This window comes from Curcuma longa, chromosome 7, assembly GCF_044706935.1.
Source record: "Curcuma longa cultivar G26 ecotype Majalengka, Jawa Barat chromosome 7, ITB_CL_G26_1.1, whole genome shotgun sequence".
Classification (NCBI taxonomy): domain Eukaryota; kingdom Viridiplantae; phylum Streptophyta; class Magnoliopsida; order Zingiberales; family Zingiberaceae; genus Curcuma; species Curcuma longa.
In genome coordinates, this window is record NC_133867.1 from 9,802,584 (window position 1) to 9,816,528 (window position 13,945).

At 34.8% G+C, this 13,945-nt stretch overlaps 2 protein-coding genes and 1 pseudogene across 3 annotated transcripts; 2 read left to right on the forward strand and 1 right to left on the reverse strand.

Moving 5' to 3' along the window:
* The first annotated feature begins 351 nt into the window (after window positions 1–351).
* On the forward strand, window positions 352–8,446 carry LOC141832240 (protein SCO1 homolog 1, mitochondrial). 2 transcript variants are annotated; one of them, XM_074719733.1, is made up of 8 exons: window positions 352–622; window positions 1,009–1,086; window positions 1,715–1,900; window positions 4,577–4,667; window positions 5,727–5,939; window positions 6,550–6,639; window positions 6,749–6,881; window positions 8,084–8,446. In XM_074719733.1, exons 2-8 carry the CDS (start codon window positions 1,024–1,026, stop codon window positions 8,199–8,201), a joined length of 894 nt encoding a protein of 297 aa, XP_074575834.1. In that variant the 5' UTR covers window positions 352–622; window positions 1,009–1,023; the 3' UTR covers window positions 8,202–8,446. The 2 variants fall into 2 exon arrangements, with proteins under 2 accessions (XP_074575834.1, XP_074575835.1); XM_074719734.1 differs by having other exon boundaries at window positions 352–577.
* A 462-nt stretch (window positions 8,447–8,908) lies between these two features.
* On the reverse strand, window positions 8,909–11,777 carry LOC141832191 (protein ABIL1-like). The gene is made up of 9 exons (XM_074719678.1): window positions 11,690–11,777; window positions 11,171–11,253; window positions 10,832–10,982; window positions 10,657–10,756; window positions 10,473–10,565; window positions 10,289–10,373; window positions 10,163–10,215; window positions 9,956–10,062; window positions 8,909–9,228 (listed from the first exon to the last, which is right to left on the reverse strand). The coding sequence occupies exons 1-9, from the start codon at window positions 11,774–11,776 to the stop codon at window positions 9,067–9,069; spliced, it is 921 nt and encodes a 306-aa protein (XP_074575779.1). The 5' UTR covers window position 11,777; the 3' UTR covers window positions 8,909–9,066.
* Window positions 11,778–13,457: 1,680 nt separating this feature from the next.
* Window positions 13,458–13,634, forward strand: LOC141832697 (U2 spliceosomal RNA; annotated as a pseudogene).
* Window positions 13,635–13,945: the final 311 nt, after the last annotated feature.

Consider the following 13,945-nt stretch of genomic DNA (forward strand, 5'->3'; position numbering starts at 1 on the left):
AAAGAAGTTAAAAAAAAATCTAGATTTTGAAGGTTTTAAGTTATTAATTTAAACTTACTTTAATTTATTAAATAAAAATGTAAAATTAATCATGTGAATTTTTAATCTTTTTATTTTCGTAAAATGGCACTTCATTTAAAAAACTAAAAAGACATCTTATTATATTTTTGTTTTAGAATTATTATAATACACGAAAGGCACTTTATTATTTTTACTACCTTTTAATTTTTAATATTTTTTATATTTATTTGCATATGAATTAACATATTTAATATTCAAATTAAATTATTTTTAAGAACTTGTATTTATATGTAAAGATTAAAAACCGTCCGCCGTCGGATCCCGATCACGAGCCCCGTCCCTGTTCGGCGCGAGCAAGCACCCCGAAACCCTTTCTCCGTTCTCTCGATCGCGAGAAGCTTGCCCATCTCGAGCCCCTCCGTTCTCTGGCGAACGCCGATTGCTTCCTTATTCTACCTTGCGATCCGGCCTTCATCGCCGCTTGCTTTCACCTGGGAGTCGTGCCCGCCGCTAAACCAGTCGCCGCAGGCGACCTCCGCTGACGCCGCCGGCAGTCGTATTCATCTTCCTCCTCTTTCTTTAGATTGGTGTACTCTGTATAGTAAGTTCACTACACTGACCAATGTCAGGATCTGACTGTTTGTAAGAGGGGATTTTCGTTATTTATATCCATTTAGCTTGCTCTACAGATTGAATATTATTAATACATACGCATGTTTTCACCAGTGGGATGTAGTGACAGCTTTATTCATCTTTTAGGCCTGGAAACTGCGAATCACGGATTCATAGTTATAAAACATAAAATTGTATTAGAATATACACGTAATAGAAATACTTGAAATTGTAGCTTTATTTAGCGAATTCATGCATGGGTTGATAACTTAGGTAGGTAAATTCCATCAATATTCTGCAGCTACTATTTCGTCAATATTCTGCAGATTTGTATAATATTTCATCAAACTATAATGGATGTGATTCTACTTTCAGGTTTTTGTAAAAGAAATGAGTGGGATTAAACGGTTTCAAACCCTTGTCAGTTCACTTAAACATGGTGGATACGGTCAGGTGACTATCAATTTGTGGCTTCAAACTCAGTTTCATATTTTGTTGAAATTGACATTTGATCTTGAATAATATCTGTGCACTGACAATGAGTTGAGGTACTTGCACTTTGATCTTGATTGGAGGATACATCATTATAATTATGTTATTGTATGCTTTATTGCGATCATAAGAATTCTGCCTCAGTATCCTCTTCATATACCCTTTTGGTTGTAGGTCATACTGAATTGTAAACTCATTTGATCTCTATAGTAGAGCATCTTTTACATTTATATACACTAATACTTGAGAAACCTTTATCTCAGTGAAAGCTGGAATACCTCCCTTTAGTGCCATTGTCTCAACAAGAGATCCAATTTGCATCTTTAGAAGTTACATTTTTCTGTATGTTTACTAGCTTTGTGCTTATTCCATCTTGGATAATTATGGTTTGTGTGGACATTCTACCTATTGCTCTTTGACGGTTAATTGAGACCTTAACTTCGCAGCATTTCCTCATTTCAGTTACTTATACATGACAAATCACTATTGCTAATTTTATTGTCCTTTTGGGCATCTAAAGATCAGCGTGATCCTTTGGTATATATGTTATAATAATACAATCCATATTACTGATGATTGCATCCTTCAGACTGTGCCTATGTTCGATGCCAACAAGATTTCAATTTTCTCTTGTCGAGGTCTGGTTCGTTCTGTTACAACATCAGAGCGTGCAGATGGCAAGACATTAGAAGGAGTAGCGGCAGTTGCTTCAGAGGAAAAAAATGGCAAATGGGATTCAGATCAAACTGCTTTTCAAAAGCGTGTCAGAGGAGGGGTAAGCAACCTTTTGCTAGTCTCTTTGCTAGTGGAATAGGAGACTCAGTTAGAATGGGCTTACTATTATTGGCTATTATATTTGTACCTTGAAAATGAGTTAACAGAGACCACTTGACATATTGGTTAGGCTTTCACTTTGTTTGTAATCTCACTTCCAATAGCATTTCTTCCAAACATGCATTTGCTATGCTCTACTGAAACAGATAAAGTTTATGGAACTTAAGCACTTTTGATAGCAACCAACAAGCTTCAACCTTGTTTATTGTCATTAACAGTCATTAATAACAGCCAAACTAGCTTTTCCATGGTTGGAACAGTAAAATCAGCTTTTAGAACTTGAAAGTAAGCATAAATGTTGTCATGGAGTATCAAATATTTAGATTGGGAATGATCCCACACATCTACATCTAAATAATTGGAAAATATCCAAAAATAGTTACTCTGATCACAAATCCATTGTGTTGAGATGATTCTCTATTGCGGCATTCATGTAGCCATAAGAACCCAAATTCTTTGCTTGTAGGCTACTATATTATTTAGTGTGTGAAACTTGAAGATGTCAAGATATCAGCTTTGAGCCGCTTCAGTGTTTCTCTAATTTGTATCCTTATTAACTACAAGCCTAGAATGTTGAAACGCTTTTGAATTAAAAACATATGTCTAGAATTTGTAGTTCCTTTTCTTCATATCAAGTACAAAAACAAATCCCACCAACATAGCAATGGTCGCCTATCTTGCATAAATTGGTGTTTTATTTTCTTTTTTTTCACTTTCAGTCTTGAATATAAAGTACAAGTGTTTGTTTTGAATTTTTGAGGTATGAACTGCATTTACAAAAATATTGTGAGTGATGTAACTAAATATAAAGTATGTAATAGAGCATCTATCTATTAATTCTTTCTCTCTTATGATATTTTGTGTCTTTGCACATTGAGGGTTTACATGACCATCTAATTGAGTTAAGATTGATTGGAAGCAAGTAATGATTATGATAGCACAGTCTACAAAGAAGCTTACATAGAGTAAAAACATTCTCACATAGAGAAGAGAAGTGGAAACTATTATTAATTACTAGAGGAAAATTACATTGATATCACACCATTTTCATACACTTCACTCTATGAGAAAGTAGGACATAAAAATCAAATCGGGAAAAATATAATCCGAATTAATTATTACCCTAAATAAAATATAACAAACCAAAAAGAGGCTCACTACCAAACAATTTAAATTATTTCCAAACAACCAAAATTGAGTTCCAAATTCAAATTTGGAACTTATTCTGAATTTGCATCTGATCATTTTCAAGGTTCTATTGTAAACTTATTAAAAAAGTCATGTCGAAGGTGGGTTGGTATATTGAGCATTAATCAGCAACATTCTCTTAAGGTGGCGCCATTTTTTGTGTTGTTGCTTGTATGCAATATGCCATTCAACACTTCAATTTTCTGTGAATGTATATAATACCATAATGTGCATAAAATTGTTTTTGCATTTCTTGTTTTTTATCAAGGGTATATGAGGACATGAGAGACTGTTATGGCAACCTCTTTAGAAACTCCTAGCCTACATTTAATCAACATGAATAATTATCACTTTTACCTAATTTTTGTGTCATGAATCCTTTTACTAGTTAGGATATGCCTTGGGCGTTTAAATAGTTTTCTTGTATATTACATATGCAAGAAGAGGTGATTCTATTTGAGCGGGAGAAGTAAAGTGTAGAGAGACCAAAGAAAACATTGACTAATGTGATAAAAGAATAATTTAATTGTTTTAAGTATTACTAGTGTTGTAGCCTTGGATAGTGTTCATAGGAGGAATAAACCCATATAGCTGACCCTAAATAGTTGGAAAAGTATGACCGATGACAATATTCAAAAAGTTTCTCATGTTTTATCTCATCAAAAAAGAAAGAAAAGAAATATAGCATCCCCAATTCTAAATTCTCAAGTTTGTTATTAAGATTAAATTGTTTACCTATTGTTGAGATTTGGATATATATTTGGAAAGATCTTATCACTGATTTCATGGGATTGGATGAATTGTAATGCCTAATCTGCTTGATTAGAGTAGGTTTCCTTATTTTTTAGTTGACATACTTGTAAATAAACGGTGTATATTCTGTGAATGAAAATAAGAACAGTTTTCTCTCTATTTTCCCACACCTATTTAAGTTCATGTAGTGTGATATGGTCGATGTTTTGTACCATACTCTTTCCTTAGCCTTGTTGGTCATGAAGTGGGGGTCACCACGAGACTTACCATTGACCTTTTGTATGATATGGCTCAGGTTATGATTATGGAAGAACGAAATAGGTAGTCACCTTTTATATTTAGTCTTCTCTTGAGAAGAACTTCCATTACATGCTACACTTGAGCATTATTTGCACGTGCTTTGACTGAGATGAAATCTTGGTAATAATGTTCATGTTGTGCCTTTTTGTTTTATCATTCTTGGTACCCTTTCTTGAGAAGCACTGTAACTTTTTTTTTACTACTGTTTTTTGTGAGTCCTAGATGCACCTTATTTTGCTTGCTTGAAGACCTTGTTTCTGATATTCAAATTTTGGATAATTAACTGTTGTTATTTCTAGATATCTTTTATATGAGAATTATTAACTTTTCTTAATGTTATGTGCCTAATGTACTTGCTGTGGTTTTAATGTGTTAGCCCGTCTCATGGTTGGGCCTTGGTTTGCTTTTGCTAACTGGCGGAGGGCTGATAGTTTACTATGACAAAGAGAAGAAACAGCACATTGAAGGTAGGTACAGCGATGAGAAGGCATGCATCTCACAATATGTTAGATAATAACAGAATATATTTTATATGACTTGCTAATTTGAATTATGTTCAAGAAAAAGATGAAAGGAAATATAAATTTTGTTTCTGTTGGATTCTTCCAATAGATTGGTTGTATGCATATGCCTGAACTTTTTTCTAAGTAATTTCTGCTACTGATCTGTTCCCTACATTGTTGTATCTTCCCTTTTACATGATCATTCCCTTAGTCAGCTAAGAATGCATAGCTGCTATTTCCCACTCGCATTGTTTATAATGCTTATAAAATCACCATGAATATCAGATTCTCCTGCTAAAGCCCTTGCTTAAGAAGAATGTTCTCCAGTTAGGTTCTGGTTTCTTGCATCTAATTATTACAGTTTGCGAAATCCACAGGCAAATGCTTCCTCATTTGAGTGGGTACATGAAATCAAAATGTAGAAAATACTTTCTTTGATAACTAGTTTCCTCTAGGAACCTTGGAGCGTGTTTCCTTGTTGAGATTAAACCGTGTGAAACAAAAATAAATTTCCATAGGAGTCAGAATTGGGCTAAAGTGATAGTGTGCTTACTGTGAAAAGTAGCAGATTGTGGAATTTTTTTAAATATAATTTATACTGATACTCGACATAGCACTTTAGCTCAAATGTTCAAAAAAATTGAATGGATGACTTGCTGAATCAAATTGGAATTTTAGATTTTGTCAGGACTTTGTGAATTTTTGGCATGATTTGATTTAGACTATGTTCAGAGACAGAATGCCAGAAATCTTCCCTAAATTTGTTTCCTTTATGTTGAATTTTCAAATTCTTCATTCTTTCCCTTCTCTACCGGGTAAGGGGGTAAGTATACATACCAGACCACTTGGATCTTTTGTATGCTAGTGTTTTTGAGCTCATGCTGTCTCTTTATTTTTTCTAAAAAATATCACAGGAAATAAAACAAATACTACTATTGGCCTGGAAATTGTTTGATTTATCCATGATTTGCTTATCAGGTGCACACCATTTTATCTACAACTGATGATGTGTATTTCTCGCAGGACTTAGGTCTGCTTCAAGCTCTGTCAAACAGGGACCATCTGTAGGAACTGCTGCTATTGGTGGTCCATTCAAGCTTGTGAACCATCATGGAAAAACAGTTACTGAGAAGGATTTTCTGGGGAAGTGGACACTAATATATTTTGGATTCACTTATTGCCCAGACATTTGTCCTGATGAGCTCCAAAAGATGGCTGCTGCAATTGATAAAATAAGTAATGCAACTATGGATGTTAATTGAGCATGCAAGTTATTTGATAACATAATGGTGTGCCTAGTCCTAATTTAGATAATTGAACAAAGACGTTTTACTTTTCAGTAATTGTTGGATGTAGGGCCATTACACTTTTTTCAAGTCCCTATTCCATAAGCTTCTCAGGTTATCATATACCACCATTTAAATAAACTAAAATATGTAAATGTGTCATCATTAACTGTATGACCTGTGCATTGCACCTACATACCATATACCCTAACATTGTTAGACCAGGATGCCTTGATAATAGGTGCATCTTATTCTAGAGAGGCTTAAGCAAACTATCATATTATTGCATTTCATCTTTCTAATAAGTTTTTAGTAAAGTTCAATACTTTCTCACTGTATGTGGTCTGTAGGCCTTGATATTGTTTCAATTAAATCTTACCACTAAATATTTCAAACCTTTAAGAATCAGATAAAATTTTATGATCACAAAGTATTTTATCTGATATTGAGAATTATGTTTATTCATTGTATGGGGGTATGATACTTACACCTTTAGCTAATGAAGCCTTTTTTGTGACTTGGTTGTTAAATCAGAAAAATAATTAGTTACATATTTTCAGAAGCAAAGGCAGGGCTGGAAATCGTACCTGTTTTCATTTCAGTTGATCCTGAAAGAGATAATGTTGAGCAAGTCTCTGAATATGTAAAAGGTTTGCAACTCTTTTTTGTTTGCCATTCAGTGAGAGAATGTCATTCCATACCTTTGTACATAATTCTTCATATTCTTACTACCTACATATTCTTTGCTCTGGATTTCAGAATTTCACCCAAATTTAGTAGGCCTGACTGGTACTTCAGATGATGTAAGACAAGTTGCTCGTGCTTATCGTGTATACTACATGAAGACAGAGGAGGAAGGTTCTGACTACCTTGTTGATCACTCCATTGTTATGTATGTATTCCTGACATACTCTAGTCTATTGTATATTTTTTCCTTTTAAGTGCAAATACTACAGTGCCGACATTTACCAGCTCTTATGTTAATCGTTTAACATCTACCAGCAAAGTACATTACCTTCCATAGAAACATAGCAATTTCTTTTAATCATTTAACACTTTATCAACTTGAGCAGGATTACTTTGAGGTGTCAAATGGACTGTACTGCCTGTGGCACAGCCTGGCCTGACCTACTACAGTTGTGTTTGGTACGGCCTGGCCTGACACATTACAGGTCATGTCCGGCATAGCCCATAAGCATATGGGTTGTTCTGTGTTGGACTCAGCCTTAACACATGACTGTGTATGCATGGGTTGTGGTTTGTGCACCTATGCCGAGCTGGGCCCAACAGGGGATCGTGAGCCAAGTTCTGCCCACTATTTTCATATATAAAATATTATTATTTATATAAATAGTTTTAATAAAATTAAAATAAAAAATAACTTTTAATAGAATTTATTTTTTATTTTTTCTTATTTTTTAATCAAACTGAGCTTGTAGGCTTGGGTTTGTATGGGCACGTGCATTACGGGCCCATGCTTGTGTTGGTCTAGATGCCTTGATTTCTAAGCTTATTCAAGAAGATTTTTTCTATCAAAATTAAATACTCTGAAATTTTTGTGGTCGATTATTTTCATCATGTCGTCTGTCATGCTAGTTTTCGTTTGGGTAATAAATGAAAAGTTCAGGTTAAGAGTACACATGGTTGGCTGGATAGTTACTAAGGAACACTTTATAATTATGCGATTTAACTGAATGTCTGAAGCCATGATTGCCTTTTTGTTGGTGGCTTTTGTCAAGGGTCTTGCTGGAATCAAGATTCATCACCTAGTTCGTAAACCTTTACCCTGTATGTAGCATGAAGTTTTTAGTATATTAATCATTTATGCAACAAACTGATCTACCACAGATCTGAATATTAATTTGAGATTACATCTTATCTAATATTCTTAATGGAAGTTAGTGGCCGTATCTCTCAGTGTAACAAAAGTATTTAATCCATTAGTTATCAACAAGAAGTAATATGCATCTTTTAGCTCTTTTCTGTTGATACAAGTATGTGTCTTGATGAATGAATGTATGCAAACGGCTCTCTTCTTCTTCTTTTTGTTTCTGAAATCACACCGTACTAATCTAGCTAACATGTTTCTTGCAGGTACTTGATGAACCCAAAGATGGAGTTTGTCAAATTTTTTGGCAAAAATTATAACGAAGATACCCTTTCAGAAGGCGTAATCAACGCGATCAAAGAACACAAACAGCTGGAAATCTGACCACCTTTTCTCTACATGTTTTCTCGAACAAATGCCAGTTTTGCAACCACATTTAATTTAATCTGATGCTTGGAGAAGGAACCTGGCCTGCCTTTGTCAACAAATTCTTGTAATTTTGATGTTATATTTATTATTTTGTCACAAAAAAAAATTCAATTTCATCATACATGATCTTGGAAAACATGGAAGTAGTTGATTAGAACTTCATACTTGTGAGAGTTGATAATGGTTGTCTTTTCATTTTCCGAGTTGATTGCATGAATTTGGGAAAAGTTGAATAATTAGTGAATATTATAAGATTTATATAGATGCTTATCAAACAGACAAGTTAAGGACAAGGTTGGCATTGGACTAGATCTATTGGATTCAAAATTTAAGGTAGAAAACTATGTTTTATGTTATTATCGAATCTAATGCAGGAGTTTGTATAACCATTGTAGCTTCATTTATATAAGTTACTGTAAGCGAAAAAACTATATTTTCATAGAGCTCAAAAAATAAAGTAAATAATAATTATTTTTGATTGACTTTAATCAAATTTTGTTGCTAAATGGATTGGATGAAAGCCCATCTCATACCTCTCATATTTAATATTTTGCACAGACATAAATAAAGATTTGCATTATTATTATTATTATTATTTTGGTTCTCATAATATTACGTTGTTTTTAAGAATTAAAAATTTATAATGGAACACATGCTTTATTCTTATTGAACTTGATACAAAAAGGAGAAGGAAAGATTATACAATCGACTTGAGATAAACAACAATAACAAACGCATCAATAGTAATTTACTGAGTGCTTCACCGAGATAAAGAGCTTAAACAAAAGATATCGTTGCAGCAATAACAACAACAACAACATCAAGAGACTGAAATGTTTCTTGATTTCAAGATTTTTGGTTTGGAGAAAAATGCCGAGAGCAAGCTTTGGCTGCGAGATGTTCGGTGCCTATAAATCTGAAGTGTGCCAGGACCATGAAGGGGTTTCATGGCTGGGACAGGTTTCGACGCCTCGTTAGAACTCTGCAAAGAAATAATCAATACTTTATGAGATGTAACCACAGATATGCTAAAGAATCTAGTAGTATAAATTATAGCATCAAGCTTCCAGCCCATCTGATTCGGTGATCGACTTGATTTGTGTGATCAACAAGTTGTATAGGAAACAAAGACCAAGTTTCTGAGACTTTGAACTCTCATGAGTGGGATGAATTGCAGCGAAGGAGATACGAGTCATTTATTGATGGAATACGAGAGTCGAACCTTGAGTCTTCATCCTTGCATTAGTTCCTGAATCCCCCAAATCACCTTGGGACTCATTCATCATTCTTCCATCACACACATTCCTACTAATTGTATACTGGCTGTAAACAAGTCGTGATTGGAGAACTGTGTGGAAGAGAACCCGGAACAGATGCAGAGTTCTCGAGTTGTATTCTGAACATAAACAACTCTCATCCCCTTTAGTTGGAATTCCAACTTGGGAGGTCCTTAACTTGTCCTTGTAGATATCTATGAATCCCCTCATTTGCTAGGATTAGTGCCAAGCTCCCTTCCACTTCTGACTCCTCCCTAAAGGGAGAAGAGAGAGTGGAAGGAAATAAGGATTGCTTCCCCCAGACCAACTAGTTGGCTTGAACTCCGACATTAGTTGTTTTACCTCAAATTATTCAAGTTTGGATGGATTGATGCATCTATCATAGGTTCTTATCAGGGTATGGAAGATTATAGTCGATAGGAGAAGACTTACCACCAAGCCAAATTTGTTAGAGGCTTTATCTGAAGTTGCACTGCCATTAGCTGCCAGGAGATGGTTCGTACTTGGCAAAGTGAGCGATGCAGTGGGTTCTTCTGGGACTATAATTTACATAAAATTTGCAATCAATCAATAAGCAGTAAGCCACATAAGTCGTCTTATCAACAAAAACAAAACAAAATGCCAAAAAAATAAGCATACCTAAAAGATGGAAAACTTCAGGATTTATTTTAGAAGTCCTAGGATCTCCAATGCTGCAAGAATGGGATGCCGTATTGTTTAGATAATATCATGCATGATAGTACTTGGAAATTACTATAAACTTGCCATGGCGATAAGCTAGAGATTCCACTTGATGTAGGATTAACTTCTGTAGCTAAATGCCAGGAAAGAGTTTTGGATGCAGATTTTCCTTGATCAACAGAATCAGTAGTGATCATTAGGCAACAACATCCAAGGAATAACCAATATGATTCAAAACTGCAAAGGTTTCAAATGCATGATGACATACTTGAGGACCGAGAACTGGTTTTTGCTTGAAAAGCATTTACATCGCTTTTTGGTGGCAATTGCATACTGCTTTTCACTTTTTTATCGAGAATACCTGACTTGGCCATTGAAAAACAAAATCAATATCAATGATAACATATTAGTTCTCACAACTCCAGAGTAAACATTACTTCTCTAGAACATACTTGGCAAAGTGTAATGCTTATAATGCCTCAAAGTTCTTGCAGATAACTGATGCTGACTACGGACTTCTTTATCCACATAAGCATGGCATGTCAACGATTGCTGAAAAGATAGCAAACTCAGTACAACCTTTTAGAGTTGTTGAAAATTATCACCATTTCACCAAAGAATATGCACCTGGCTCAAACATGAAATTCTCGTCTCCACGGTTGCTACATCAAACATTTGTTGTTCAAACAGGTCTGTCAGTTTAAATGCAACAGTGCCAAGATGATCAACTGCAGTCACAAGGGTGCGAACAGCATAGTCTTTTAGGTTATCCAATACCCTACACGACAGTTTAAATTCAAAGATAACTAAGGCAGTTGCATTTAAATCAAGAAATACAACATATATGCATACTGAAACAGGATATATATACAACTTCCACAAAGAATCATAATCTTAGCAGCATTGTTCTATGATGATTAATTATATTCATTCACAACTGTTACCTCTATTCCTGGAAAAACTTACATCTGTTTCTGCTCGCTGTGAAGATAAGACCTTTCGCAATACTCAGCAGAAGAATAAAGTTGAGGTCTCAGATTCTTGAGTTCCTGCATTAATTGTATGAGTTGCAGATCTAATGATTCACTAGAATAAAAAGCAACGCCCAAAAGCAGAAGTGCAGAACCAAATCAGACTATTACTTCAACTCAAAAGTCATTTTAAATTCTACAAGAAACGAACTAAAGGTGAATTTTTTTCAGCCGGATCCACTTATTTGAATCATCTGCATTAATTGATTGAGTTGCAGATCGAACAAACGTATCACTTTGCTCAAATCCCAGAAAACCTAGCCCGGTGAAATTCCACATTGAAGACAAATCGATTTGCCGCAGTAATAAAAACAGCCCAAATGATTAAAAAAAAAAGACGCGGAGAAGCTCAAGAAAACCGACACCGAGAGAGAAAGGAAGAGCAACCGAAAGAGTAAAGGCGTCGAGATTATCGGGGGCGGATGTGAAGGGGCAGGCGACGGGGAAAGAATACCTGTAAAGCCTTGACGAAGCTTTTGCTCCTCTCCATGGAGACTTCGTCGAACGTCATAGCGCGGCCCTCCGTCCGCGGTGGCTGCATCGTCCACTACCACCACCACCACCACCACCACCTCCTCCTCCTCCTCCTCCACCGACCTTGCAATCTCTCAGGCTCGCTCCCAGACGACAAGAGTGAAAAAACACTGAGTAGTTGAGACTTTAATATTTGCACGCTTTATTCGGTTGCTGGCGATGGAGTTTTTTTTCATTTTGCCCCTTCAGACTGAAAATTTTCATTTCGCCTTCCATAGTTTTGATAACCTATATTTTGCCCCTTCACTTTAAGAAAATCACTAATTGATCCAAAAAGGGGGATAGCTTTCTCTCTATCATCTTTTAGGTTCGAGGTCTTCCTTTTACCATCGACTCTAGAAGAGTGTTCACTCGAATAAACTTACTATAATCATTAGATATCTAGCTTTACTCTTCTTTTAGAGCTTCCATTTTTTTTTATTTTTGACAATCTAAATATTCAATTTTTATGATCAGATTAATTTTGAAGGTGACTGATCCAATCTTGTCAAAAAATTTTTACTAATTATCAAAGTAAATCGAAAAATACAAATGAATCCTGACCAACAGTTCAACATTATAAAATTTTCAAACTCCTAAATGTAATATCTTAAATGAAATTTAAACTTTTGTTGCTTAAGTAGTTCGTCTCACTTCTTACCATTGTATCATAGCTTCGGAAGCAAACATTGATGGAGAATAGTTAGGCACCCTACTAGCAAATTATAGTTGGACAGCAATACCATTGGAAAAGAAAGGGAAAAAAATGGATGATGAGGAATTAGGTGAGGAAGTAAATGGGAGTTTGGCCACCACCAACCTCAATCAATGTTGCTCATCAACCAAGCAACTCAATCCATCCTTTTCCTCTTCAAATTCCTTGCATTTTAAGATTTTTTTTGTTTCACTCTTTTGAATGTTATATATACGTATAAGGGCAGGTCATCTTCTTGGTTGATCAACACAAGGCTAACGTTAATAAGTTTGGGATACCTTTTTAATAACTTGATCTTTTTTAATATGGTCGATTACTTCATAATCTAAATTTTGTGGATTACAATATTTGTTTGCATGGTCTTACAATATTTGTTTGTGGATTATAATCTAAAAGGTGTCAATTGACTGTGTGTGAGTCGAGCAATATACAAATTGTAGGTCGGGCCCAACATAGCCCAAGACTAATAGACCTATTTTTAATATATATATATATATATATAGATATAGATATATAAATTTATATTTAATATTAATATTTTATAAAAAGAAAATGATGAGTAAAAGTCTCCTATTGGTTATAGATGGTTTGACCATTAGTTGGGATCGCAACCCTTGTGTTCAATAGTGACCTACTTCCATTGTCAATCATGACCTATAGTATAATATGTTCAATCCTACTAAGTTGAGTCATGGACATAGACATAGACATTGTGATCCATTCACATGATAAAGACACAAACCTAAGAGTAAGAGTAGAGTATAAAAAGGACACTCTCGAAACATAATTGAATTGATTACGATGGAACAGAGTTGTTGAAGTGAACAAGGATTGAATCTCGACGAAGCCAAGATAATATCCTCCTCCGTCGTAGTCAACTACAACTTTTCGATTTACCTCCTCTCAGATGGTTGTCGAGTCAATCGTGTGAAACCGTTGGAGTGATGGATTCCACCTTTTTGCTACTGAAATAGTATAAAAAGGGCAAAAAATCATACCTTTATTGACCTCTTGGCTAAGATCAAATGTAATATATGTCTTTATCAATTTTAATATCTGATATATAGATCAGTGGTCCATTATGATATTTAATTAACATTTTAATAGGGGAAGGCCCAATGTTCCTCCATGTGTCACATTCAAATTTTGAATGCCTAGTGGGGCACTTTATCCAACTGACTAGAAACATCAAACTCAACTTTTTGATATAAGATTCAAACTTGTTTGGGATAAAAATTCTCTTAGAAAATCATTGCTTAATCTACTTATAAGTGCCTCAAACAATTTCAATAGCTTAAAACCATCAAGATCTTTCGAGTTCTTGAACTTCCATGATATTTTAAGCTCTCGACAGTTAACTTTATAATGCCCGTGTTTGGGAAAGTGACAAAACTAGGGGCATAAGCATCTTCATCAGTAAATTTTTGCAGGAAATGTATAAAAATAAATATATGAACTCTAAAACTTCAAATTACTAGACCA